Source organism: Megalobrama amblycephala, linkage group LG15, assembly GCF_018812025.1.
Source record: "Megalobrama amblycephala isolate DHTTF-2021 linkage group LG15, ASM1881202v1, whole genome shotgun sequence".
In the NCBI taxonomy this organism is placed as follows: domain Eukaryota; kingdom Metazoa; phylum Chordata; class Actinopteri; order Cypriniformes; family Xenocyprididae; genus Megalobrama; species Megalobrama amblycephala.
The window spans coordinates 955,833-983,568 of NC_063058.1; the positions used below are offsets into that span (position 1 = coordinate 955,833).

The 27,736-nt window shown below is 39.3% G+C and overlaps 3 long non-coding RNA genes, 1 pseudogene and 2 gene segments (V, D, J or C); 3 read left to right on the top strand and 3 right to left on the bottom strand.

Moving 5' to 3' along the window:
* Positions 1-3,414: 3,414 nt before the first annotated feature.
* Positions 3,415-6,204, top strand: LOC125247313 (annotated as a pseudogene).
* Positions 6,205-6,839: 635 nt separating this feature from the next.
* LOC125247323 lies at positions 6,840-9,734 on the bottom strand. The gene is made up of 2 exons (XR_007180055.1): positions 8,445-9,734; positions 6,840-7,334 (listed from the first exon to the last, which is right to left on the bottom strand). It is a non-coding gene; the product is annotated as an uncharacterized LOC125247323 (long non-coding RNA).
* Positions 9,735-13,143: 3,409 nt separating this feature from the next.
* LOC125247286 lies at positions 13,144-13,885 on the top strand. The segment is given in 2 exon segments: positions 13,144-13,296; positions 13,395-13,885. Coding segments are annotated over 2 exon segments (366 nt in total).
* Positions 13,886-18,879: 4,994 nt separating this feature from the next.
* On the bottom strand, positions 18,880-20,877 carry LOC125247319. Its single transcript, XR_007180051.1, has 2 exons — positions 20,499-20,877; positions 18,880-19,374 (listed from the first exon to the last, which is right to left on the bottom strand). It is a non-coding gene; the product is annotated as an uncharacterized LOC125247319 (long non-coding RNA).
* A 2,289-nt stretch (positions 20,878-23,166) lies between these two features.
* LOC125247333 lies at positions 23,167-25,206 on the bottom strand. The gene is made up of 2 exons (XR_007180066.1): positions 25,161-25,206; positions 23,167-24,183 (listed from the first exon to the last, which is right to left on the bottom strand). It is a non-coding gene; the product is annotated as an uncharacterized LOC125247333 (long non-coding RNA).
* On the top strand, positions 23,697-24,594 carry LOC125247285. The segment is given in 3 exon segments: positions 23,697-23,838; positions 23,929-24,353; positions 24,448-24,594. Coding segments are annotated over 2 exon segments (432 nt in total).
* Positions 25,207-27,736: the final 2,530 nt, after the last annotated feature.

The following is a 27,736-nucleotide window of genomic DNA, read 5'->3' on the forward strand; positions in this document are numbered from 1 at the left end:
AGACTGGGGGCCCACTGTGGTGATGTAGTGTTCCACGCCATGCTTAGCCACCGCTGATGAGAATGTGGGCGTGGTGATGTCAGGGAACTCAGCCAGTAGGCGTTGATACAGGTCTCCTGTGGCAAGCGTGTTCGACAGACAAAGCGCCCCCGCCCCTCCCAGTGTACAGGGGTACGAAGCAAAAGAAAGGGCGTCTATCAGGCGGCAGTTCGTAACATCCACTAACAATCGGTAAGCGCAGAGAAAATCCGCCCCCAGGAGAGATGTAGACACAGCAGCCATGACGAAATCCCAGCCAAAACGCCGCCCGCCGAAACACACCTCCACATACCTCGTGCCATAAGTACGAATGGGTGTGCCGTTAGCGGCATCCATAGGGGGGCCATGTCCGCCAGCCATGGTGTCCACAGACTTCGCTGGCAGTATGCTGCGCTGAGCCCCAGAATCGACCAGCAGCCGCCGGCCAGACAAAGCGTCAGTGATGAATAACAGCTTGCAGTCCCGGCCAGCGCCCATAGCTGCTAATGAGCGCCGGCCCTGGCTTTTCCCTGTGCTCCAAAACTGCAAGGCTGGCGACACTGCTTGGCTTTGGCCCCAAACCTGGAATGGTAATAACACCACCCGTCCTCACGCTGTCGGCGGGCCGTCACAGCAGCTGCAGTACCCTGGTCATCCACTGGCGGTGTGAATGGGGCAGACGTGTGCTGAGGGGGCAACAGCGCATGGACAAACTGCTGCCGGTTAGCGAGGAAAAATCCTGTCTGCCTCCACAGCCAATGCCCGGTAGTCTCTGGAGGAAGGGAGGGGGGAACTGGCCAGTGCGGTGCGCACAGGTGCTGGAAGCTGCCGCAGGAATATGTGGGCGAAAAGGAATGATGGATCCGCCGTGCCCAACACAGCCAGCATCTTCTCCATTAACTCAGATGGCTTGTTATCGCCAAGGCCATTCAGGGACAGCAGGCGTTCTGCCTTCTCTAGCTCCGACAGTTCAAAGAGGCTTAACAGGAATGTTTTAAGTGCGTCGTATTTGCCGTCCGCCGGAGGAGCCTCTAATAGCGCCATAGCTCTGGCTGTCGTCGAGGCATCCAAAGCTGCTACTACATGAAAATACTTTGTAACATCCTGCGTTATCCCTCTCAGCTGGAACTGGGCCTCGATATGTTGAAACCACGGCCGTGGATTGTGCTGCCAAAAGTCCGGCAACTTGATGGTGGCAGCGTAGATCGCGCCGAGATTAGCCGCACCGCTAGCGGCGGCGGGCGCCGCGGCCGCATCATTTTCACCACCGCCGTTGTGTGACATATTTCAGCCTTATCCAACTCACGTCGAGGTCACCAAATGTGGAGTGTAATAAGTGAGGAGACAGGAGACAGATGTACGTCGAGTCAGTTTTACTCTCCACTTCAATACAACACAACAGCGGTACAGTGGTACAGCGGTAGAGCGAGAGATGTAAACAACTCAATCTCACAACGTTAACCCGGAAAAACTATATCCCGCAACCCGCTCCCTTAAAGGGGCAGTCTCTGGGTGAATGTCTCTATAAGTTCAACTTGTGGGCACCACAATAATAATAATAAAACATTAAATTCTTACATTTAGAAAAATTAAAACAAATTAAAGATAATAAGAATTTGTCAATATGCCAATTTTGTTACAATTATTTACGGAAAGATGTAAGTTATTATAATCTTAATCATGGATACTTTATAAATTATACTTAAATGCTTCAAGTAAAGTTTCAGCACAATATTATTGAAACAGTTTTCTTGTTTCAGCTGTAAAACACTTTCTGAAATCTGAATTTTTTTTTTTTTTTTTTTAAATAGTTAATTAAAAAGACTACATTTGACGATCAGTTTAGTTCCTCCACCGAATGTGTACCACAGTGATACAATCTAATGAAACGGTCGTACAAAAACCTCTATTCCACTCGAGTGAACACAAACTCCAGCAGAGAGAGAGAAACAACACTTCAACACACTGATATTAGAAGAAACTCACATCTTCTCAACACTCACACATTCAGTTTGGACTAAATGTTATTATTGCTTTAAAAACAGTTGAAGAGTTTATTCATCTACAACAGATATCATTCAGTTTGACTTTCTATCCTGTATTTCTCATTCATTATCTTGTCGTGTGCTGATATAACACTGTGTAAGAAATATTTTTGATGATCTGTGACCTCTGAGGTGACCTTTGACCTCTTTTATCATGGATGATGTTGTGGAGTTTCTCATAATGATCTTCTGTTCTTCATATGAAGCTCAATCATTATTATTCACAGAAAAACCTGCAGCTTTTGTTTAATGTAATCTCATAACACCATCGGGAACATAACAGGACATCATTATGTACATTTCTGGTTTACTCTAAATAAAAAAAACAAAAACAAAAAAAAACACTTAAACAGACGTACACTTAAACAGTAAAATTGATTTATTTAGTACTTGATTTCTCATTGTTATCATGTTGTTAAAGGTGTAGTACATTAATGTGTTCATGAAGAAATAATTAATGTGTTTGACGAATATGTTTAAAATGATCTACACTTATGATTCTCTAGTAATTTTAGTGGCCTAAAAAAAAAAGAAAAAAGGACACTTTATCTTGGTCATGTTACAATATGTACCAGTCGGAGACAGAAGATAACAGATGGTTGTTTATTGGACACAAGCAGAGGTAAGAGTGAATACAGGTGAGTAAATAGTGGTTGAAGCGGTGAATGAAGACTGAATGGAATATAACACTGTCCTTTGTTACTTGTAGGTAGATGGAGGCAGCAGACGGATGACACTCACATACAGACTTGGAACACAGGAGGGAGTTCAGAGACACAGGAGACAGGTAAGTAGCAATGGGAGTCCTTAAGGTAAGAATGGAGGTAAGATCATTAATGCGAACGAGACCAGACAATGTGGCTGTGTGTGTGAGTGTCTTTAGTAGTGCTGGTGATGATCGTGCTGATGAGGTGCAGGTGGCGGTGATTAGTACTCAGGGGAAGGTGCGCGCTGTGATTGGTGGGTGCTGGAGCCTGGCGTGTCTGTGACAGGTCACATATTATCAGAAACATTCACCTTATATAATCATGAGAGTGAATAGATTATTTATACAGCAGCACTGAAAGCTGAAAATGCTTCATCCACACTGACAGATGTTCATATAAAGTCAAAGACTAGTGTCATATCAGTCTGCAAAACATAAAAAAAAATCTTACAATAAATCAGTATGAACAATTAATCACCAAATGGTTCAACAACGTTCTGAATGTGAAATCTTATATGTAGAGAGTTTATTAGATTGTCTGTTGTAAATCCTGCCCACTTGTTTGCATTGTGACACATGCTTCAGTGCTCTGAGAGTGTTTATAGTGCTGTGAGTTTAACACTTCATGACTGAGAGCAGAACAGAACACAATCTTCATCATCACACAAGACAAAAAGAACAACAATGAACACAATCACCTTCTTCATCTGGACTCTCACGCTGTTTGCTCAAGGTTTGTGTAATGCAGCTCCACAATTATTCAATTATTCTCTTGAAATATTAAATGTTTCAGATTATATTTAAGATAATAATAATTTCAGATAATAATTTTTAAAAATTATAATTGTATTATTATTATTTTTCTTTTTGTTCTTTCTCTCAGAGTGTAGAGGACAGATCACTGTAACTCAGAGTCCATCAATAACAGCAGCTCAACCGGGACAAGAAGTCAGAATAAACTGTAAAACCAGCAGTGGAGTATATAATGGTAATGAGTTACACTGGTACTTACAGAAACCTGGAGAAGCTCCTAAACTCCTGATTTATTTGATCAACACCCGCCAGTCAGGAACTCCATCTAGATTCAGTGGCAGTGGATCTGGCAGTGATTTCACTCTGACATCAGTGGAGTCCAGACTGAAGATACAGGAGATTATTACTGTCAGAGTTTCCACTATCCAAACAGTCAATATGTGTTCACACAGTGATAAAGAGTGGTACAAAAACCTCGTTCAGTCAGACGTCACAGTGATGCACTGATACAGCTGAGAGATACTGCAGCTGCTGATGGAGGATCACAAACAACACAATGGTGTATCAAACCTTTCAGAGACTTTATTTATTTATTTAGATGTACTAAGCATGTAACATAATCTTTATATGATATAAATGTTAGTGGTGTTTGGTCCTGCAAAACTTTCCACTACAATGTAATCTAACTGCAGGAAAGTCTGTCACTTTAATTGCACTTCCATGCTTCATCACTAGATGGCGTGTCTGTTACATAACTGAGTTCTCTATCTGTCAGTCACTTTGACGTTGTGTCGATGTGATGACACTAGTGTAGTGTTTCTCAACCTTTTTTACTCGATGGCCTCCTCCTTCACCAGATCAATACTGCAGTGAAGATGCCTGACATTTCCTCTTATACTGTACTTCCACAGCAAAGAGAGGAAAGTGTTTGTATTTAAGACTTTTTATTAACAAAACATTTGTCTGCATTATTACTCTTCTACTGCATGTTTTTTTTTTTTTTATATTCTTTAATATTCTTTTTGCAAACATAATTGTTAAATTAAAGCTATGCTTTATACATTTAAAAGAAGTCCCTCTGCTAAATTATAATACTCTGATGTTACCCAGGTCGAGTGATTTCATCTGTGCCAACAGAACGATTCAGACTCCCATCTAAAGCCTGTCGGTTCACGTCATTTCTGATAACAAGAACTTAATGCTGTTGGACAGGCTGTCTCTGATATACATGCCACGGACATGAACGAGGATAGTCCCGACCCAACACACATGCAGGAACTATGATCGTCTACCGATTTATTCATCATTAATAGTCATCAATAATTAACAATCATAAACTGTGAGGTAAGATTAGTTTACACATTTATACAAATTCACTGGTTAAAAGCAGCACTTTAAAGGAAAATTCACTGATCACACTGATGCACATTATGACAGAAACTCTTAACAATGTTCAAACATCATAAATACAGCGATTATGATATAAAGAGACAGTAAAGCAAATACAGGATAAATGTGAAACAGCAAAACGACCTCTGCTTCCCCGTCGACATACAGCATGAGCGCAAATGCTTAAAGGGGAAACAATAAATCTTCCTATGGTGTCCCAGTAATTGTTCCAGATTAAACCACTGAAAATACAACATTACATACAAGTTTTGCTGAAGTTAACTCACTTATAGAATTGTTTCTTTATTCCTCTATGGCATGGTGTCGTCCTCAGGCAACATAAAACGTTTTTGGACTTCACACCGGATCTATATATGACACGTCTGTTCAATGAAATGAGGGGCTGAAGTGGTGCAGCCTTTTCTGTTTATCCACATTTCATGATGGATATATTATCAGGGACCCCAAGAGTTAAATTAAAACAAACAAAACAAGCCCTATAATTTAATAAAATAACACATATTATGAAGACACTTCATATTTAATGGTATTAGATGATTTGATAGTTGCATTTAATAGATTACAACTTCAATAAAACATTTTCATTTTGTTTGTAACATTGTATCTGGAATGGTAAATCATTGTTGACTTCTCTTAAGCGTCTGAATTTCTGAGGAACTCATAGATGCAGGACTATCCTACAGCAAACACTGAACCAGACTATTAAATGTTGAGAAGGGATCTCATTGGCTGCAGGATCAACAGAGACCAATCAGCCTGAGTCATTTGGTATTGATGTGATCGATTACAGACTGCATGTAAAGGAGCGATCGAAGCCTGTGCCATCTTCAGTTTCATGACTGAACTAGATTTCTGACATGACAATTCTTGGAGAGTTTGTGATGGTAATGAATATGACAATGTTCATGTGTTTGGTCTGCTGCTGTTGATTATATCTGCTGTAGAGTACAGGACTTTCCACTGCCAACACACACAACATGCTGCTGCTGTACGAGCAAACATGAATCACCCCATAGCAGATCTGGACAGGTGGAGCTGGGGGAGGTGGAGGGTTTCTGAAAGTACACTGCACTGCTACAGCAAACAATAGACAAGTATTTGAATGTTGAGCAGCAAGATCATTGATACTGATACAGCAGGAATCATTCAGTTGTGTCCTGTAGAGAATGATGTGTGAATGTGTGTGTCTGACTCTGTATATTTACTGTTACTGTGATTTGGTGATGTAAAGCCTTTCTTTTAACCCTGTCAGTAAAACTATTGGACTCTGAATGTATATGGTCCTGATCTCTCTTCTGTCTTTTGCATTCAGAGGGTGTTTTACATGAGCGGCTCATGCTTCACTGCTCTGAATGTGTTTAAAGCTCTATGAACTGAACATGACATGATCAAGAGCTCTTCTTCATCAACCAACAAACATGACTTTCAGCTGCAGCTGCTCATACAACACAATCACACACAACACTGATCACAGACAAACACTAATAACACTAGATCATCTAAATCAACATCAATCTTGTGTTTCTGAAGAGAATGAGTCAGTGTTTAATACGATCATCATGTTTTAGGTGTAATATATGATCCCTGTCAATCAAACTGAACAGACTGAATTCAGTTGATTTTCATAATTATTTTCATATCTCTATTTTCATCGTGACATTTTCAGCAGAAGTGAAACTGGTGTGTTCCAGTCCAGATCATGTGACCAATCAAACAGTGAGACTGAAAAGCCCATTTGCATTGTCAGGGTGGAGTGATTGTGATCCTCTCAGAATAGAGCAGCTCTGTCTCCAGAGACCATGTTCAAACCCCAAGAGCTTTATTTGACTTTATTTCCTGCTACATCAAGCTTGTGAAAAGCACCTGCATCTTCATCTGTTAGTTGAATGATGTTGTCAGACACAAAGTGAACTTGTTGAGAAGCTTTATTGAATGTTACAGCAGATTGAAAGATCACACAGTGCTTTGACACGCCAGCTCTCTTTCAGTATTGAGTTGTAAATCACTACAGCTGCAGCACTAGACTCATGTGAATCCTGCCTGACACAGGACACTCAGATACGGCTCATCTTCAGGAGAGAAACATCAGCACTCAGAGCTCTTGTGGAACGAGACCTCATGAGGAGCTCCATCATGTGTTACTCTGCACACGTACACCTCTCCCTCTTCCCAGCGTGCTTTGCTGAGGGTCAGGACGCTACTGCGGCTGTAGCGGCCGTCCCGCTGGCTCTCTGCGCTGGTCACGACCCCCTCGGTGACCTCTGACCCGTCCAGTGTCCAGCTCACCAGCGCCCCCTGTGGAGAGTAAGAGCTGAGCAGGCAGAGCAGTGCGGCTGAGTCTCCAGAGATCTGCAGAGAAGAGGGCGGCAGCAGAGACACTGAGGGCTTCACTGTGGGACCAGCTGCAGGAGACAAACACAACACATTCACAAACACAAAGAAAACACACTGTTTCACTCACAGCATTTCAACAGCAGCAGAAATCACGACAATCTGATCCTTCATGTCATTCAACATCACTAGAGCTGATATAATATACAATATACAAACTACACAATCACTATATACATTTAAATCAAACCTCAGAAATCAAACTAAACAAATTGAGACACTGACTGATTTAATTCCAACAGTTTTTAACTCTGAACATTAAATTCTTAAATTTTACTTGAGATATTCAACTCAAAATGTAACTCAATTTCAAACAGAATTAAAACAACTGAATCATATAGATATATATTTGTTTGTATTAAATTAGACTTTGTACACTGAATTATAAGCACAACATGAACAAAAGAGATTCAGCATCACTGACTGAAATACAGAAAGTTACAACGTTTACATTCTGATGTCAGATCTATTTTTCCATCAAGATATCTACAATATAAGATGAACTATCTATGAACGGAGTATAGAAATAAATGAAGGAAAATTAAACTTGTAATAAACTGGATAAACTCACAGTGAGACACATTATGGAAATATGTTTAGAGTTTTTTGAAGGAATAATGTTGTTATTCTGAATTAATAAACATGACAATATTGTTTTAGATTAAATATTTAAAAAACTATATCAGTAACACTTTACTTAAAGCCTTTATACACAATGGATTATAAAAGTATTTTAATGCATTAATTAAGCATTGTTATACACATCATAATGCATGTATGATCTCATGAATAATTCATTAACAGTTATAACACATTATTATATCATCTATTCACTGTTACACCTTCAGAAAGCATAATGGGGTAAAACAAATTGCAAACAAACAATTTCAGATTTAATACGGAATCTGTCAATATAATGCCTTTTAATTTTGGTTACAATTATTTATTACAAGATACAAGGCATTATAATCTTAATTTTGGATACTTTTATAACATTATACATAAATGCTTCAAGTAAAGTTTCAGCACAATATTATTGTCATTTCAAAAAATGTTCTTGTTTCATCTGTAAAACACTTTCTGAAATCTATTTATTTTAATAGTTAATTAAAAAGACTTACATTTGACGATCAGTTTAGTTCCTCCACCGAATGTGCACCACAGTGATACAATCTAATGAAACGGTCGTACAAAAACCTCTATTCCACTCGAGTGAACACAAACTCCAGCAGAGAGAGAGAAACAACACTTCAACACACTGATATTAGAAGAAACTCACATCTTCTCAACACTCAAACATTCAGTTTGGATGAAATGATGTCTGATATAACACTGTTAATAGAAATATTTTTGATGATCTGTGACCTCTGAGGTGACCTTTGACCTCTTTTATCATGGATGATGTTGTGGAGTTTCTCATAATGATCTTCTGTTCTTCATATGAAGCTCAATCATCATGATTCACAGAAAAACCTGCAGCTTTAAATTAATGAATCAATAATTCTGAACATTTCATATGAACATTGTTTAATCTAGTGTCACATGACTTGTTCATGAGTCCTGATGAACACCATCGGGAACATAACAGGACATCAGGACTCACAAACACCATTATGCACATAATTTCTGGTTTACTATAAAAACAGTTTGATTTATTTATGTCACATATCCTTTGCCTGCTGTTTCCTGCTACTCCCCACCATAGGTCACCTTTTCATTGCACACAGTCACACATCACTCTGGACTACATTTCCCACAATTCCCCATCTAGGAACCAATCACACACACACACACCTGTTTCCCATCAGTGACATTTTATAAGCTGCACCCAAACACACACACTTTGCTTGAGTATTGTTTAGCCTTTATCCAACATTGTCTCCGTGTTATTCCTTGTTCCTAGTTCCTAGACTTGCCTTGTTTTTGACACTGGAATGTTTATCCCTTGTTTGATGATCGTTTGCTGCCTGTCTTGACCATTGCCTGTGACTTGGATTACTCTTCTGCCTTGCCCTTATATTTCTGTTTGCTGTTGTTTGACCCCTGCCTGTACGACTACGCTCATTCTAATAAAGCCTGCGTTTGGACCTACCCCTTGTCGCCGCGACTCCCAATGCCACAATTTAGTACTTGATTTCTCATTGTTAACATGCTTTGAAAAGTCCGGTACTTTAATGTGTTCATGAAGAAATTATTAATGTGTTTGACGTTTGACATATGTTTAAAATGATCTACTGTTACAATCACAGAAGGGCAGAGACACTGGATGTATAAAAGTAAGGTGCACTGTAAAATGTTTATTGTCAAATTAACAGTAACTTACTGGCAACAATTATCCAGTAGTTACTGTATTTAATACCACAGTAAAATTACCGTAAAAATAACTACAGTAGTTTTAATCATACTGTAAAATAAAATACATCATTAAGTATAATGCTGTACTTTATTTTACAGTATGCCTAAAACTACTGTAGTTATTTTCACAGTTAATTTTTATTTATTTGAATTTAACTGTTATATATTCAATAACACAAATTATTGCTTCACATCAACTTTATTTAGGTTTCATCTTTTACATTTGTGACACTGTCACACAAAAGGCATGTTTTACCGCTGTATTTATTACAATGATTTTATGTATAATAGAGTTTTAATTGGTTTACATGTTTTTTAGTCCATTTTATTCCTCTTAACATTTTAAGTCTGTATGTCTTTAAGAAATGAATGGTTGGCCTGTCATGTGACCAGTCACATGACAGGAAGCAGGTAAAACATCTGTATAAAGAGAGCAGCATGGCAAACAAAGAAGGACTCACTAACAGTCAACAACTCACCTGGATTGTGGAGTTTCCATTTTGCGGACTTACCTCTCCAGTCACAACTTTTGGATTATCACTACTGTGGACATTTGTATATACACCGGTGGACACTCACATTGGGACTTTATCAGCACACTAGGATTCTTGGACTGTTTTAGGGTATGGTACATTGAACTGTATGCTTTTAACAGACTGAGTTTTCCTGGTTTTATTGTGTTGTTTTAAAGTTCCTGTGAATATTGTAAATACACAATTCTTATTTAACTTTATCATTGTTTTATGTCTCATTATTTTAACCACTAACAAACTCACACAGTGAAATCTGACCCCATTTTTAAATCTTGTGACTCAACTAATTTGGCTGATCGTTACACATTTCTGAACTTTCTGAACAATACAGAAATTTACCAGCATATTAATTTCACCAATTAACAAAATTAAAGTCAACACAATTAAAGTCATACCACTAAAATTACATTAACACATTGTGCCAGTGGAAAATAAATATTGGAAATATAAAAATAAAGTTTGAAGAGTTAAAGTACTTAATTAGTAGCAGTATACAACAATAACCAGTAAATACATATCATCTTACATCTTAAAACTACATGCCATAAAGAAGTTATTGCGACGACTCTTCCCCCCGTCTCACGATGGTTCAGCCCGTCTGCCAGTGCCGCTGTAGGAAAAAATGCTGTCAGCGCAGCTTAACTGGGAAATGAGCGCTAACACCAAAAGTATTTATACCTTGAAGTTGCAAACAACATTCATACATAACAAAAAAAGCGATTACATGCATTTTCAAGTTGACCTACCATTTTCACGAATGCTTTTCGTCTTCACAACGACTCTTCCTGCCTGTCTCACGTTAGTTCAGCCGGTCTCTGCCAGCACCGCTGCGGGAGGAAAGAGCTACTTAGTGCAGCTGAACAGGGAAATGAGCACTCGATCCGATGTTCTTACGAATATTTATAAACTCAAACATATTTATACCTTGCAAACAATATTGGTATAAAACAAAAAACGGCGATAACATGCGTTTTAAAGCTGACCTACCAATTTGAGGTAGTAGGCTTTTTGTCTTCATAACGACACAATGACGGCTGTCTGGGCCCAGGTCCGGATCTGAGCAGGATGCAAGATCTGAATGCAGCGGAGCGCGCCTTCGCCTCCCTAAACTTCTCGACCACCGCCTCAATGGATGTGCCAAAAAGCTCAGTAGGTGAAACCGGGGCATCGAGAAGAAAGTGCTTTTCTTTCTCCCAGATGTCCGCACAGTTAAGCCACAGATGTCGCTCTGTGGCCACCATAGCCACCATAGATCTACCGATCGAAGCAGCCATCTGCTTGGTGGCCCTCAGAGCAAGATCCGTGGTTCGGTGCAGACACTGATCAAGATTCTTGAGCAGATCAGCCTGGTTTGCAGCCAGCAGAGCACTCTCTCCTGGATCCGATGACGTCTAGGACAGGACATCATTGTCATCCAGGAGCGCGTCCTCGTCAGCCGCTTCGGTTTGAGAAAGCTTCACGTCCCTCTCAAATTCCTCAGCAAGCTCCACCTGAGAGCCCCATGATTTCAGCCGCCGCTCAGCCTCAGCACGAGCAGGGCCGGAACCAACAGGCACCAGTGGTGACACCTCTTCCCTCGAGAAGAGGGCCAAATGAGAACGGAGCGTCTTCATGGACAGACGCTCACAATTCGAGCACTGACAGTGCTGGACCATCGAGCACTGTCCGTGCGTGCTCCTCGCCCAGACAGATAACGCACAGGTTGTGTGTGTCCTCTGGTGTAAGAAACCTAGGACAAGGATCCGCACACTTCCTGAAATGTTTTTCAGACATGATATAAATACCTTAACAGAGTAGTGAAACAGGCACGAACAAAACAGTCCTGAAAAGACGAGAAGATGTTGACTGCTTCTGCAGGCGCTCCCTTTATACGTCGTGGTTCACGCCTTAATGATGTCATGGGCTGTCGCCGGTCAATAGGATTGGAGTTTTGTGATTCTTGGCATTTCGAACACCTGTCACGAGTGACGTTCCCCCCAATGCGTGATTCAACGCAGAGTTGAGTTCCCTTCGAAAGGGAACATAAAAACATCTTAAAAATTAAAATTAAACATATTATACAATTAATCAATATGTTCAGTTATTACAAAATGATTCAGCATCATCAATCTGAATGTAAATTCTTAGGTTGCACTTTATTTCGATGGTCCACTTTAGATATTCTACTAACTATAAGTAACTTGTCAACTAAATGTCAGCTAACTCTCATTATATTAGTATTAGTAGTATTGTAACGAGCCGTCACATGAGTTGGGATCCATCAGCAGGCTTTTATTAACAATAGCATAGTACAGACAGGCAGGGGTCATACAGGGGCAAACAGAAGTGGCAGAGAATAGGCAGAATCGTAGTCGAAGAACAGGCAGGTAATCAGGGCAGGCGAATATCGTTCACAGTCCAGTAACACAACAAACAGTCCAAAGGGCAGGCAGCAGAGTATCGTAAATGGGGATCAAACGGGTTCGGTAACAGGCAGACAATCAGAATAACAAACGCTCAGAAATGTACACCGTGGCAATACAAGACCTCGCAATGGTGGTGAGATTGCGAGTTGCTTAAATATCCAGTGAATGAGCTGCAGCTGGCTGATGTGATTAGTCCAAGGTACGGGGCTTGTGGGAAATGTAGTGCATGTGAGTGTATGCGTGTGTATGTCAGTTCTCGGGAGAGGGTGCCCTCCGATAGTCAAAGGAGGGAATCACGGAGTTCGTCTCTGTGACAAGTATCATGTTTTAGTAAACTGTAGAAGACTGTTAGGTTTGGGTTCTGGTAAGTAGAATAAGTTGACATGCAGTTGTAAAGTTACTTACAGTCAGTAGAATGTCTAAAGTAGACCATTGAAATACCAAATCTTATACGTAGAGAGTTTATTAGTTTGTTAGCAGCTCACACTGTTGTAAATCCTGCCCGCTTGTTTGCATTGTCACACATGCTTCAGTGCTCTGAGAGTGTTTATAGTGCTGTGAGTTTAACACTTCATGACTGAGAGCAGAACAGAACACAATCTTCATCATCACACAAGACAAAAGAACAACAATGAACACAATCACCTTCTTCATCTGGACTCTCACTCTGTTTATTCAAGGTAAGACTGATAAAACTGACTCTGGTTTTGGTGTTCTTGTAAAAGTATATGATGGTAGTAGTTTTAAACAATAATTGTTTTTCTTTTCTCTTCTTCAGAATCCAGAGGAGTGACTCTGACTCAACCTGAAGTTAAAACTGTCCAACAGGGTCAAACAGCTTCAATAGAGTGTCATATAGATGTAGGAATATACAGCAACTACTTAGCCTGGTATCAGCAGAAACCTGGAGAAGCTCCTAAACTCCTGATTTATTCCATAAACACCCTCCAGTCAGGAACTCCATCTAGATTCAGTGGCAGTGGATCTGGCAGTGATTTCACTCTGACCATCAGTGGAGTCCAGACTGAAGATACAGGAGATTATTACTGTAAGAGTTGGCAGTATCCAAACAGTATCTGGGTGTTCACACAGTGATAAAGAGTGGTACAAAAACCTTGGTCAGTCAGACGTCACAGTGATGCACTGATACAGCTGAGAGATACTGCAGCTGCTGATGGACAATCACAAACAACACAATGACAATGTTTAGCAAAGTTTCAAAAGACTTAGAGTAAATATATGTGGCAGGAGGGGTGATTTTCTTACACCATGGTGCTGTTTTAACCTATTGGCAGCATCCCTGGGCTATAAAAATGGAAACATATGCGCTACCTGGGATGCATCATGAACTGTCCAGCTCTGATGGTGAACTGTCCAGCTCTGAGGAGGTGGATATTGTGATATTGATCTGACTACTTCACCTCACAGTCACACACATATTGTGTTTCAAAATCACACGTTTATAACAAATCAGTAGTGAACAGCAGTTTGAATCGCATTTCACCCTGTGCTACACTACAAAGCGAGTGGGGATACACACGATTTATGTGTTGTTTGCTGGGAGTGGAGCATGCACGTCAGCTCACAACTGACAGTGACTGTGTTTATTCATAAAAAATGTCCCAAAGAGAAGTATGCACTCGAGGGAGTTTTGTAGCTCCACTCCTGTTGGCTTTGTTTTCGAGGAAATAAAAGTCTAACGCAAGGCTCGGATCTTGTGCTTGCCGAGGCAGCGCGTGGATTGAGTTCTCATTAAAGAATATACGTCTCGGGTCTTGCATTTGCCAAGGCTGTGCGTAGATCACATGTATATATGTATTTATAGGCCTATATTTGAGGGATCTGAGTAGACGGGAGTTTCCCTTTCTCTCTTTTACTAAAATACCATTTATTTTAATTACGAGCTATAATTCTTTTTTGTATTCTAAATATGTTCAGCCTGTTCAAAAAATAATAATAATAATAAAAAAAAATAATAATTAAAAAAAAAAAAATATATATATATATATATATAAAGATCTGGCGGCATTTAATTTGAGGATTAAATGAAATATTGAATACATTAAATTCTGAGGAATTTAAAAGAAAATATAGGAGACTGTTCTGCCAACATTGCCACCTCGTGTGCTTCAGGGCGCAGTGGTTTTCAGTGTTCCTCCAAGAAAGAGGAGGATTGTAGAGCGGTCAGTTCAGATGTTCCCTGCCGGTTCGCCGTTTCAGGGCACTGGTCTGACCGTTCATCCAAAGAAAGTGTTGCCACCCGTGCTCCCCCACAGAAAGCTTGGGGACAGGGACAGGCGACACAGCTGTCTCTTGTGGGTCTAAGTCTTTGTGGGGTAACACAGATCTGCGGACTGTAATTATCACCAAGAAGGCTTCGAAGAGGTCCTGATGCCAGTGGCGCGGGACATTGGAGGGCAGCCCCTCCAGAGAGGGTTGGGTATTAAAATACTTGGTACCCATCCCTCTTTGGTGCCCTCAGGGGGCCGTTCTGCTAACTCTGCCACCCAGTGTGCTTCAGGGTGCAGAGGTCTCCACCGACCCTCCGAGGAGGGCCGGTCATCACTTGATTCGGCTGTTCCTTGCCAGTTCGCCACTTCAGGGTGCTGAGTCAAGTGCTCAAAAAACACCAGAGGCCAGTCTCGAGAGACTGGTTCCCTTAGTAAATTTTCTGGCAGAATGGAAACTTCTCCCAAATATTTCAAAATGGGTGCTGCTCACAATAGAAAAGGGTTACAAATTCGTGTCTCGCCCGCCCCAGTTCAATGGGGTCCTTCCCACAGTGGTGGCCCTGAGCAGTCTCTGGTAATGGAACAGGAGGTTATAACTATATATGACGCTCTTGCAAAAAGGAGCTATAGAAGGGGTTCTCCTCCCAGCAATCTGTCAGGGTTTTACAACCAATGCTTCATTGTTCCAAAGAAGGATGGAGGGTTATCCCACAGATCAGGTCCGAGGACTGGTTTGTTGTGATAGACCTGAAAGATGCTTAATTTAATATATCCAGCCATCCTCAACACAGGAAGTTCCTCAGGTTTGCTTTCGGGGGCAAAGCTTACCTGTACAGGGTTCTTCCCTTCGGCCTTATCACCCCGCACGTTTACAAAGTGCGTGGATGCAGCTCTGGCTCCACTGAGACTCCAGGGCATCCGCCTACTGAACTATATCGACGACTGGTTGATTATAGCTCAAACAGAACATCTGACAGTTCAACATTGAGATGTTGTTCTGTCACACATGAAGAGGCTTGTGCTGAGGCTCAATGCCAAGAAAAGTGTGCTGGTTCCGGCTCAAATTACCAACTACTTAGGGGTAGTTTGGGACTCCACCACGATGCAGGCACATCTGTCTCCTGCTCGTGTGAGTTCCATTCTCAATGCAGTGAATGGGGTGAAACTAGGCCAGTCACTCACTGTCAAACAGTTTCAAAGACTGTTGGGTCTCATGGCAGCTGCGTCCAACGTGATAACCTTTGGCCTTCTGCACATGAGATCCTTACAGTGGTGGCTTAGGACCAAGGGGTTTTCTGTTTGCATGATCAAAGTCACACGGCAATGCCTTCGTGCTCTGGTCATGTGGAAAAAGCCTTGGTCCCAGGACCCTTGTTGGGGACTTCTCGTCGTCGCGTAATGCTTACGACGGATGCTTAAGATGGATGCTTCCCTCACGGGCTGGGGGGCGATCATGAGTGGTCACTCAGCTCAGGGTCTCTGGGAGGACCATCAGAGTTCCTAGCACATAAGGGGGCCTCTGAGGGGGCCAGGCTCATAGATGCTGGTCTCCCAACTGAGGTTGTGGAGACCATACTCCACTCCAGAGCTCCCTCCACGAGGAAGTTGTATGCGGCCATTTCGGCCATGCTCCTCTGGGGGATTCCTCGGTAGGTCGAGACCCCCTTTTTTATACGCTTCCTCCGTGGTACTCTGAGGCTGAGGCCTTCAGTATGTACAAGGACTCCGGCTTGGGACTTGGTCGTGGTAGAGGAAGGCCACTAGAGGAAGTTTCAGAGAAATTCCTCACCCTTAAAGACCATATTTCTACTGGCTATTTCATCTCTAAAAAGAATAGGAGATCTTCAAGCACTTTCAGCTGCTTCTTTGTGTTTGGAATTCGCAGCTGGAATGGTCAAAGCTATATAGTTGAGCACTCGAATTCCCTGAAGTCTGAGGGGTGCTAGAGCAGCATCCATGCACTTCGTGAACTTGCGAGGAGAAAGAGCTAGGCCAAATGGAAGGACCCGATATTGGTACACTACGCCCCCGAAAGCGAACCTCAGGAACTTCCTTTATTCCAGAAGGATGGAGATGTGGAAATATGCATCCTTTAAGTCTATCTTGACAAACCAGTCCTCGGACCTGATTTGACTCACGATGAGTGGCAACGTCAGCATTTGAACCGAAATCTCCTCAGAGAGAGGTTGAGCTGACGCAGATCTATAATAGGACGTAATCCTCCATCTTTCTTCCGAACTATAAAATACTTCATATAAAATATTTCTTCAACCCTGGGCATCGTCCCATAACCGTTCTGTTTGAGCCTCACCAGAGATGAATAATGATGTACGGTGGGGCTCGAAAGCCTAGATGAATACGGCTTATTCTGTGATGCTTCACAATGCTTCACATGATGGGCAATCATCCTTCTCAAAGGCTGATCGTGCGTGCTCCGCTCCCATGCAGTATACACAAAATTCATGTGTATCTCCCTCCGTAATGAAACGCTGGCAGGGAGGAATGCATGGTCTGAATTTTTGCTGACTGCTTTCACTCGCCATTTGTAATGATACATAGTTTTTCTACGGGACAAACAACACCAAATAAGATGGACAGAGACACAGAACGCTTGCTGAAGATCAGAAATCTGAAACAGCTGTGTTTGACAGCTCTTTTATAGCTTCAGTTGTAGTTGTACATGCACTGAAGGGATCCCCAAAGCGTTGCCATGGCGACGCAGCACAAGTTCCCTCGAAAGGGATGCTCCATTACTGACACTGCAGTTCCTCACAGTAGAAGAGAACAGTGTGTTTTAATGCTGCTGGAGCTCATGAATGTTGTTCAGTACCAGATAACTGAGAAATCTTCCACCCTGAACACTGATATTGTGTCATTCAGAAACACAATTAAACCAAAGAGCTGCTGCAGTTTATTACATGAACCAATAATGAGCCCAGTATGAATGATAGAAAGTGTTCAGTGACCTTACAAAATATTAATAATGACCAAATCAATAACATACATGATTCTGTCAATAGACTTCAGAAATGTGTGTGTAATTGTTTGACATGTTTCACAGCATGAGGAAGTTGTTAGAAAATGAGTTTGATCTAGAGTAATTTCAGAGTTTCAATGTCTTCTCAATGTCCATCAGATTCTACAGGACAGGTGACTGTAATTCAGACTCCCACAGAGAAACATGTTCAGAACGGACACACAGTCTCTCTGACCTGTAAAACCAGCAGCTCCATTGGACGTCAGTCAGACGGTGACTGTAAGTCGTGTGTCTCCTGGTACCTTCAGAAACCTGGAGAAACACCTAAACTTTTAGTGCACAGCATCAGAACCCTTGCGACTGAAACTCCATTTAGATTCAGTGGAAATGGGGCCGATTATGGAACTGATTTCACTCTGACCATCAGTGGAGTCCAGACTGAAGATACAGGAGATTATTACTGTCAGAGTTACCACTGGATCAACAGTAAATGGGTGTTCACACAGTGATAAAGAGTGGTACAAAAACCTCGTTCAGTCAGACGTCACAGTGATGCACTGATACAGCTGAGAGATACTGCAGCTGCTCATACAACACAATCACACACAACACTGATCACAGACAAACACTAATAACACTAGATCATCTAAATCAACATCAATCTTGTGTTTCTGAAGAGAATGAGTCAGTGTTTAATATGATCATCATGTTTTAGGTGTAATATATGATCCCTGTCAATCAAACTGAACAGACTGAATTCAGTTGATTTTCATGACATTTTCATATATATCTATTTTCATCGTGACATTTTCAGCAGAAGTGAAACTGGTGTGTTCCAGTCCAGATCATGTGACCAATCAAACAGTGAGACTGAAAAGCCCATTTGCATTGTCAGGGTGGAGTGATTGTGATCCTCTCAGAATAGAGCAGCTCTGTCTCCAGAGACCATGTTCAAACCCCAAGAGCTTTATTTGACTTTATTTCCTGCTACATCAAGCTTGTGAAAAGCACCTGCATCTTCATCTGTTAGTTGAATGATGTTGTCAGACACAAAGTGAACTTGTTGAGAAGCTTTATTGAATGTTACAGCAGATTGAAAGATCACACAGTGCTTTGACACGCCAGCTCTCTTTCAGTATTGAGTTGTAAATCACTACAGCTGCAGCACTAGACTCATGTGAATCCTGCCTGACACAGGACACTCAGATACGGCTCATCTTCAGGAGAGAAACATCAGCACTCAGAGCTCTTGTGGAACGAGACCTCATGAGGAGCTCCATCATGTGTTACTCTGCAGACGTACACCTCTCCCTCTTCCCAGCGTGCTTTGCTGAGGGTCAGGACGCTACTGCGGCTGTAGCGGCCGTCCCGCTGGCTCTCCGCGCTGGTCACGACCCCCTCGGTGACCTCTGACCCGTCCAGTGTCCAGCTCACCAGCGCCCCCTGTGGAGAGTAAGAGCTGAGCAGGCAGAGCAGTGCGGCTGAGTCTCCAGAGATCTGCAGAGAAGAGGGCGGCAGCAGAGACACTGAGGGCTTCACTGTGGGACCAGCTGCAGGAGACAAACACAACACATTCACAAACACTAAGAAAACACACTGTTTCACTCACAGCATTTCAACAGCGGCAGAAATCACGACAATCTGATCCTTCATGACATTCAACATCACTAGAGCTGATATAATATACAATATACAAACTACACAATCACTATATATATGAAACTTTATTTCAAACTGCAGTTTTGTGACTAAAGCTCAGACCAAATTAAATTATTAGATAACAATTAAACAATTATATGCTTACATATATTTTATATAAATTGCACTTTTATTATAAAGCACTGAATTATAAGCACAACATAAACAAAAGAGATTCAGTATCATTGACTGAAATACAGAAAGTAACATTTATATTCTGATGTTAAATCTCTTCTTAAATGTATGATATTGACAATGAAATACATCTACAATAACTATATGAATTATGTTTAGATTTTTTTTTCTTAATGTTTAGATTATATAATCATCAAACAATTTGTAACACTTTAACCTCTTATATATAACACATTTTAATTTTTTTTTTTTATGCACCTTGTAATGCACTGTTTGATTTCATGAATAATTGTAACCATATTTATAATACATTATAAAATGTATCTATTCATTGAACACACCATTAGAAAGTATAATGCCTTAAAACAAATCATTTCAGAATCTGCAAAATTTACAATGCATTTTAACTTTGGTTATAATTGTTTATGAAAATATATAATACATTATAATGTACATTACAAATATTTTTATAATGCTTTATACATCAGGATTTTAAGTTAATGTTACCAAGTATTTCTGATGAATTATGTATTTTAATACACATCCTAATACATAACCACATTATACCTCATTATAATATAATCTTTTCATTGTTACAACTTTAGAAAGTATAATGCATTAAAACACGACAAACAACCAGTTTCAGATCTGACAATGAATCTATAAATACTATAATGCATTTTATCTTTCAATACTTTATGACAAGATATAAGGCATTATAACATGCATCCAAGTAAAGCATTACCACAATATCTAATATTAATTATAATTAATAAATGTTGTACTTGTTTTCAAAATCTAAATTATATTTGTTTAAAAGGAACAAAATAGACACACTTACCGAGCACCAGTTTAGTTCCTCCACCGAATGTGCACCACAGTGATACAATCTAATGAAACGGTCGTACAAAAACCTCTATTCCACTCGAGTGAACACAAACTCCAGCAGAGAGAGAGAAACAACACTTCAACACACTGATATTAGAAGAAACTCACATCTTCAACACTCACACATTCAGTTTGGATGAAATGATTTTCAAAACAAACAAACAAACACACTTTCACACAAACAAGTTAAAATGTTATTATTGCTTGAAAAACAGTTGAAGAGTTTATTCATCTACAACAGATATCACACAGTTTGACTTTCTATCCTATATTTCTCATTCATTCTCTAGTCCTTATTTAGTACTTGATTTCTCATTGTTATCATGTTTTTAAAGATGAAGTACATTAATTAATCAATAATTCTGAACATTTCATATGAACATTGTTTAATCATAATGACTTGAAATAATTATTGTGGACACCAAACTTTGATTTATTTAGTACGCTTTCTCAATATGTTTAAAATGATCTAATGTGTTCATAAAGAAATAATTATTGTGTGTGACTATGTTTAAAATGATCTACACTGATTCTCCAGTCATTTCAAAAAATCTTTTGTCCTCCTTATGGTGGCCACCATGTTGAGATCACATGACCAGCTGAATTCTGCTCACTTTATCTTGGTCACATATTATCAGAAACATTCACCTTATATAAATGAATCATGAGAGTGAATAGATTATTTCTACAGCGGCACTGAAAGCTGAAAATGCTTCATCCACACTGAGAGATGTTCATATAAAGTCAAAGACTAGTGTCTCATCAGTCTGACAAACATAAACAAAAATATTTCACAATTAATCAATATGAACAATTAATCACTAAATGGTTCAAGAATGCTCTGAAATATCTTCAGTGAAAATGAGTTCAAATAATGATGTATGTTTTCATAATAATACAGTGGGTACGGAAAGTATTCAGACCCCTTAAATTTTTCACTCTTTGTTATATTGCAGCCATTTGCTAAAATCATTTAAGTTCATTTTTTTCCTCATTAATGTACACACAGCACCCCATATTGACAGAAAAACACAGAATTGTTGACATTTTTGCAGATTTATTAAAAAAGAAAAACTGAAATATCACATGGTCCTAAGTATTCAGACCCTTTGCTGTGACACTCATGTATTTAACTCAGGTGCTGTCCATTTCTTCTGATCATCCTTGAGATGGTTCTACACCTTCATTTGAGTCCAGCTGTGTTTGATTATACTGATTGGACTTGATTAGGAAAGCCACACACCTGTCTATATAAGACCTTACAGCTCACAGTGCATGTCAGAGCAAATGAGAATCATGAGGTCATGATTCTCTGCTGCACTTAAGGTTCCTAAGAGCACAGTGGCCTCCATAATCCTTAAATGGAAGACATTTGGGATGACCAGAACCCTTCCTAGAGCTGGCCATCCGGCCAATCTGAGCTATCGGGGGAGAAGAGCCTTGGTGAGAGAGGTAAAGAAGAACCCAAGATCACTGTGGCTGAGCTCCAGAGATGCAGTCGGGAGATGGAAGAAAGTTGTAGAAAGTCAACCATCACTGCAGCCCTCCACCAGTCGGGGCTTTATGGCAGAGTGGCCCGACGGAAGCTTCTCCTCAGTGCAAGACACATGAAAGCCTGCATGGAGTTTGCTAAAAAACACCTGAAGGACTCCAAGATGGTGCCTTGTCCTTCATGTGTCTTGCACTGAGGAGAGGCTTCCGTCGGGCCACTCTGCCATAAAGCCCCGACTGGTGGAGGGCTGCAGTGATGGTTGACTTTCTACAACTTGATTGTTGAACTTGGCTGTTGATTTAACACGTTAAATATTACCGTGACTAATTCATCTAATTAACGCTAAAGTTAAATCAACAGCCCTCATATAAGTGTTACAATTTTTTATGCATTTAACGCACATGCCCCCATATACAACAGGTCAGTAAATAAGAAGTTAATATTGTTTTTTTAGACACAATATTGTCTGTTTTGTTCAGTTTTGCCAATGAATCTATAAAAACAAAGCAGAACTGTTAGTCTCCGTGCGATACACAGCAGTGTTTCATTCCCGTGTTTTGAACGAACTGAGTGAAACCAATGATTCAGCGGACCATTCATAAAATACTTTTTGGACTTGAAGCGGCGCTACACAGACCGATCGGTGTATGACATCAAACTACAGCGAGAGCGATTCAAAAGCAAACAGAGTCTACTTTGATGTCGTCCACCGATCAGTCTGTGTCTGATAGGCCTGAAGAGAACCATTTACTTCTGAATGAATGAACGACTTAATCATTAAGACATTTACCGCCACCTACTGGCAGTTTTAGTTTCTTATTTAGAGTCTAATTTTATTAAAAAATTAATTTCATATTTTCATATTAATTAAAAATAAATAAATAAAGGTATAGTCCCCCAAAAAATGACATTTCAGTCATAATTTACTTCATGTGTGTGTAATAAATTCTATGTTGAATCAAATAAAATATTTCTTTCTGAAGCTACTTTTTGTAATGTCTATTTGATGCTTTACACAATAATGAATTTTGCCGTTAATTTCTCAGCCAAAATTGATGTGTGATTAAATTTCAATTAATTAGATTAATTAATCGCCACATCAGGTAATTAATTAGATTAAACATTTTAATCGCTTGACAGCCCTAATATATATATATATATATATATATATATATATATATATATATATATATATATATATACGGTGTGAACATGTACTTTAGATGTTACAGCACGAGCTGGAGGTGAGTCTTCTGTCAGCTCTTTTTGATTGGGTATCGTTTTATTTCACGTGATAATCTACAGAGCGTGTGCGCATTTGTTCTCAGTTCCCCCACACAACATGATTTCTGATCGTACATTTTCAAAATGTTAAATATTTACGATTCACAATCAGGGCGGCTCTGACAGTCTTCCGAACAGATTCAGTCACTCTTAACACATCTCAGGAAAATCTGATAAGATAATCTGTAGAACCATCAAGACAATCAGGACTTTACTTAGGATTGTCATCTATATTTACATATTTAATGTTGTGTTTTGTCTATATTTTGTAAGACAGTCAGAATGTAAATGATCATTCTGTAACTCTAGTGTATATTAGTGTGTCTGTTGTAAATCCTGCCCACTTGTTTGCATTGTGACACATGCTTCAGTGCTCTGAGAGTGTTTATAGTGCTGTGAGTTTAACACTTCATGACTGAGAGCAGAACAGACACAATCTTCATCATCACACAAGACAAAAGAACAACAATGAACACAATCACCTTCTTCATCTGGACTCTGACTCTGTTTGCTCAAGGTTTGCGTGAGACTGTTTTTACAATGATCATTAATTCTCATAAAATGTGTAATATATGTTTTTGTTTTTGTTTTTTTTCTTTCCTCTCAGAGTGTAGAGGACAGTACACTGTAACTCAGAGTCCAGCAATACTAGCAGTTCAACCAGGACAAGAAGTCAGAATAAACTGTAAAATCAGCAGTGCAGTGTGTGGTAGTAGTTACCTACACTGGTACTTACAGAAACCTGCAGAAGCTCCTAAACTCCTTATATATGATGCAACAACCCGTAATACTGGAACTCCATCTAGATTCAGTGGCAGTGGATCCAGAACTGATTTTACTCTGACCATCAGTGGAGTCCAGACTGAAGATACAGGAGATTATTACTGTCAGAGTTTACACTGTCCTGGTAGTAGTCGGGTGTTCACACAGTGATAAAGAGTGGTACAAAAACCTTGTTCAGTCAGATGTCACAGTGATGCACTGATACAGCTGAGAGATACTGCAGCTGCTGATGGAGGATCACAAACAATGGTGTGTTCAAACTTTCAGAAACTTCATTTATTTATTATGATGTACTAAGTAAACATGTGAAATTTAATCTTATATCCCTTGCTTGCTTCCCCAGGTGAAAAAAAGTACACTTTCATAATGTACTTTTTAGCTCTATTTTCTCACAATACTTTTGTACTTAATATACTAAAAATTCTTCGGTAACACTTTAGAATAATGGTCATTAGTTAACATTAGTTAACTACATTAGTTAACATGAACTAATAATGAACTGCACTTATAAAGCATTTATTTATCTTTGTTAATGTTAATTTCAACATTTACTAATACATTATTAAAATCTTGTTAACATTAGTTAATGCACTGTGAACTAACATGAACAAACCATGAACAGCTGTATTTTTATTAACTAACATTAACAAAAATGAACAAATACAGTAACAAATGAACTGCTCATGGTTAGTTCATGTTAGTTAATACATTAACTAATGTTAACTAATGACCATTATTCTAAAGTGTTACCAATTCTTCTTTAGTACTTCTTAATATAATCTTAAGAACATCTAAGTGTACACAACTGCGTTATTTTGAGACACCATGAATATGAACTAAAATGTGCTTTTAACATACTATTTCTGTATTCAAAAATGTATTTAGTTACCACTTGTAGTACAGTTGAACCTATAAATATTATTATTATTATTATTAAGCAGTACACCACACACACACAGCCTTGGCGGACCAACGTCACACTAAAATAAAGATTGCATAATATCACGGCATAGCATTCAAATCCAACAACAAAGCTACATTGCTAAAAACACGTACCTCTGCGGTCCACAACAGTGAAAGGAAACAAAGAGGGGCTGGCTTTCGACCAAGACACAATCCAGGGGGCATGAACAACGAACTTATATACAAAAGTGGAGCGGTACCTAATTGGCCACGTATTTAATGATGGTGACGTTTCAAACACGTCACAAACATCACTACACATGCATTTTATTTGGCATTGGTAACACACACTGTGTGTTTATCTTCACAAATTCTAGTTCCACTTCACTGGATCAATAACTAGTGTACTGGACATTCATGAGAAAGGTGGGAGACCACAATGTTTTTGGAGCTTTGGAGAGAACAAATAACGATGATTCATACATTGTGTTACAGGTTCAGTGTGAATCAGAGCCTTTTTTTAAATGCTAAGATCAGTACAGACAATAAAATATCTGCAACATGTTCTTGTACTTAATCTTGACTTGCTGCCAGATCTTTTTTTTTTTTTTTTTGTCCAGACATGTTTGTTCTTTAAGAAGGACAGATAGATGAGAGAGATAAAATAGATCAAATTATAGATTAGATAAAATCAATTAGATAGAAAAGAACCTAAATAAAAATAGATAAGAGTAGATAGATGAGATAGATTAAATAGACAGATCAAATAAACTACATAGATAATACATACATAGAGTAACATTCATGTCCACTGGTCACATTTAAGGCAAAGTGTTAATTTGTGGAAATGACAAGTAACTCGTTGAATTGTAGTTATGATGGTTTCAGTGGAGCACTGGTTATTTGGAGCATGTTATTATCTTATAACTATAATTGTTGTTCAGTTAGGTACACTGTAAGACTTTCTTTTTCTTTTCTTTTTTTTTTTGAAAAACAGAAAAGGTACTGGTAATTAATATCAAAATATTAATATGGATAATTCCTTCATATTTTCACAGAATTTTCTTAGAGTGTAGCACACGACTAACCAATACACTGCTTAAAACTATTTTTGTTCTGTAATCTGTAATTTTAGATAATAAGAAAATACATCAAATGTAATTGTTCAAAAATGTGTAACATTTTATGATCTGACAAATATCTGATCATAAAATGTTGTTTATATTACTTTTACAAATAATATATTTTTTTTTTTTTTTTTTATAAACGAATCTAAACAAACATATTACAAAATCATATTTTTTAAGTGTATACTACGCAAAAACACAATGACATCACAACGTCATTTAGCAACAAATCGATCCGCCTTTAGCAACTTCCTCTGAAAAAGACACGCGAGGCTCTACCATCACCCAACCACAGCGCACGTCATCACCCGAGTACTGATCACGCCTGCATCCCATCAGCAGCAGCACAAAAGGCACACACACAGTCACTGTCCGGTCTCGTTTGCACATGGTCTTACCTGTATGCTTACCTCAAGGACTCCTTCCAAGATACTTGCCTGTCTCCAGTGTGTTCCCAAGTCTTCTTCGTTGTTCCTCGTCTCGTGTGAGTTCCTCTGTATCTTCTCAGCTCCTGTCCGTCATCTGCCTGTGATATCTGCAAGAGAAAAGACAAGTATCACTCCAGTATCCATATCTGCCATCAATTATCTGCACTCTGTACCTGCTCCTGGTTGTTCAATAAACTATATACCTGCATTCCAGTGTCTCTGTCCCCTTCTGTATTGTAATGATTATGTTTCACCTCTTCATGTTTCCATTAGAAGCTGTTGCTCACGGGATTTATCCATTTTTGCATCATTGATTCTGTGATCGATCCTGTGGTCTGTTTAAGAATGCAGTGAATGTGCACTTATCCCGACTATCTAAACCTGGCTTGACATAGCTGCACTTACTCATCCTGGATCAGCAAACGCGCAGCAGACTGAGCCTGATTAAACTAGGTCAAGCTGCACTTTTTCTCTTATCCTGGCTTTCTTAATTCTACTTTTGTACAATACCCCTCTGATAACCACACACACAGTATAGGTATGCAAACTCTTGAATGGGGTCATTTTTATAAATTATATTATAATTATATCAAGGGGTAAGCAAACTTTTGAGCTCAACTGTAACATTATAAAAATGAAAAGAGCCTCAAGATAAATGCTTCAGATAAATAGTTTTGAGCTGCAAATGATTTCTTCACATTCATTTGAAATTGTCCTGTATCATTGTCAGCGAACGGTTGTAATAAAGGCGAGGGACAGATCTATTCGCAGTGGTGTATATTTATTTAACAGAGCTCAAAATACTCAGAACACTAGAAACAGAACAACTGCCGTATATTGCAATCATTATGAGCACAAGTTGTAATTGCTGCCAAATCATGAACACGTTTGTTTCTCCTCAACTGAGTACATGACATTAAAGGGTTAGTTCACCCAAAAAATGAAAATCCTGTCATTAATTGCTCACCCTCATGTTGTTCCACTCTCGCAAGACCTTCTTTCATCTTCAGAACACAAATTAAGATATTTTTGATGAAATCCAAGAGTTTTTTTTTATACCATAGAAAGCAACGTAATTTCCGTCATTCAAGGTCCAGAAAAGTATTAAAGACACCGTTAAAAAAGTCAACATGACTACAGTGGTGCAACCTTAATGAAAGCAATGCCATAACAT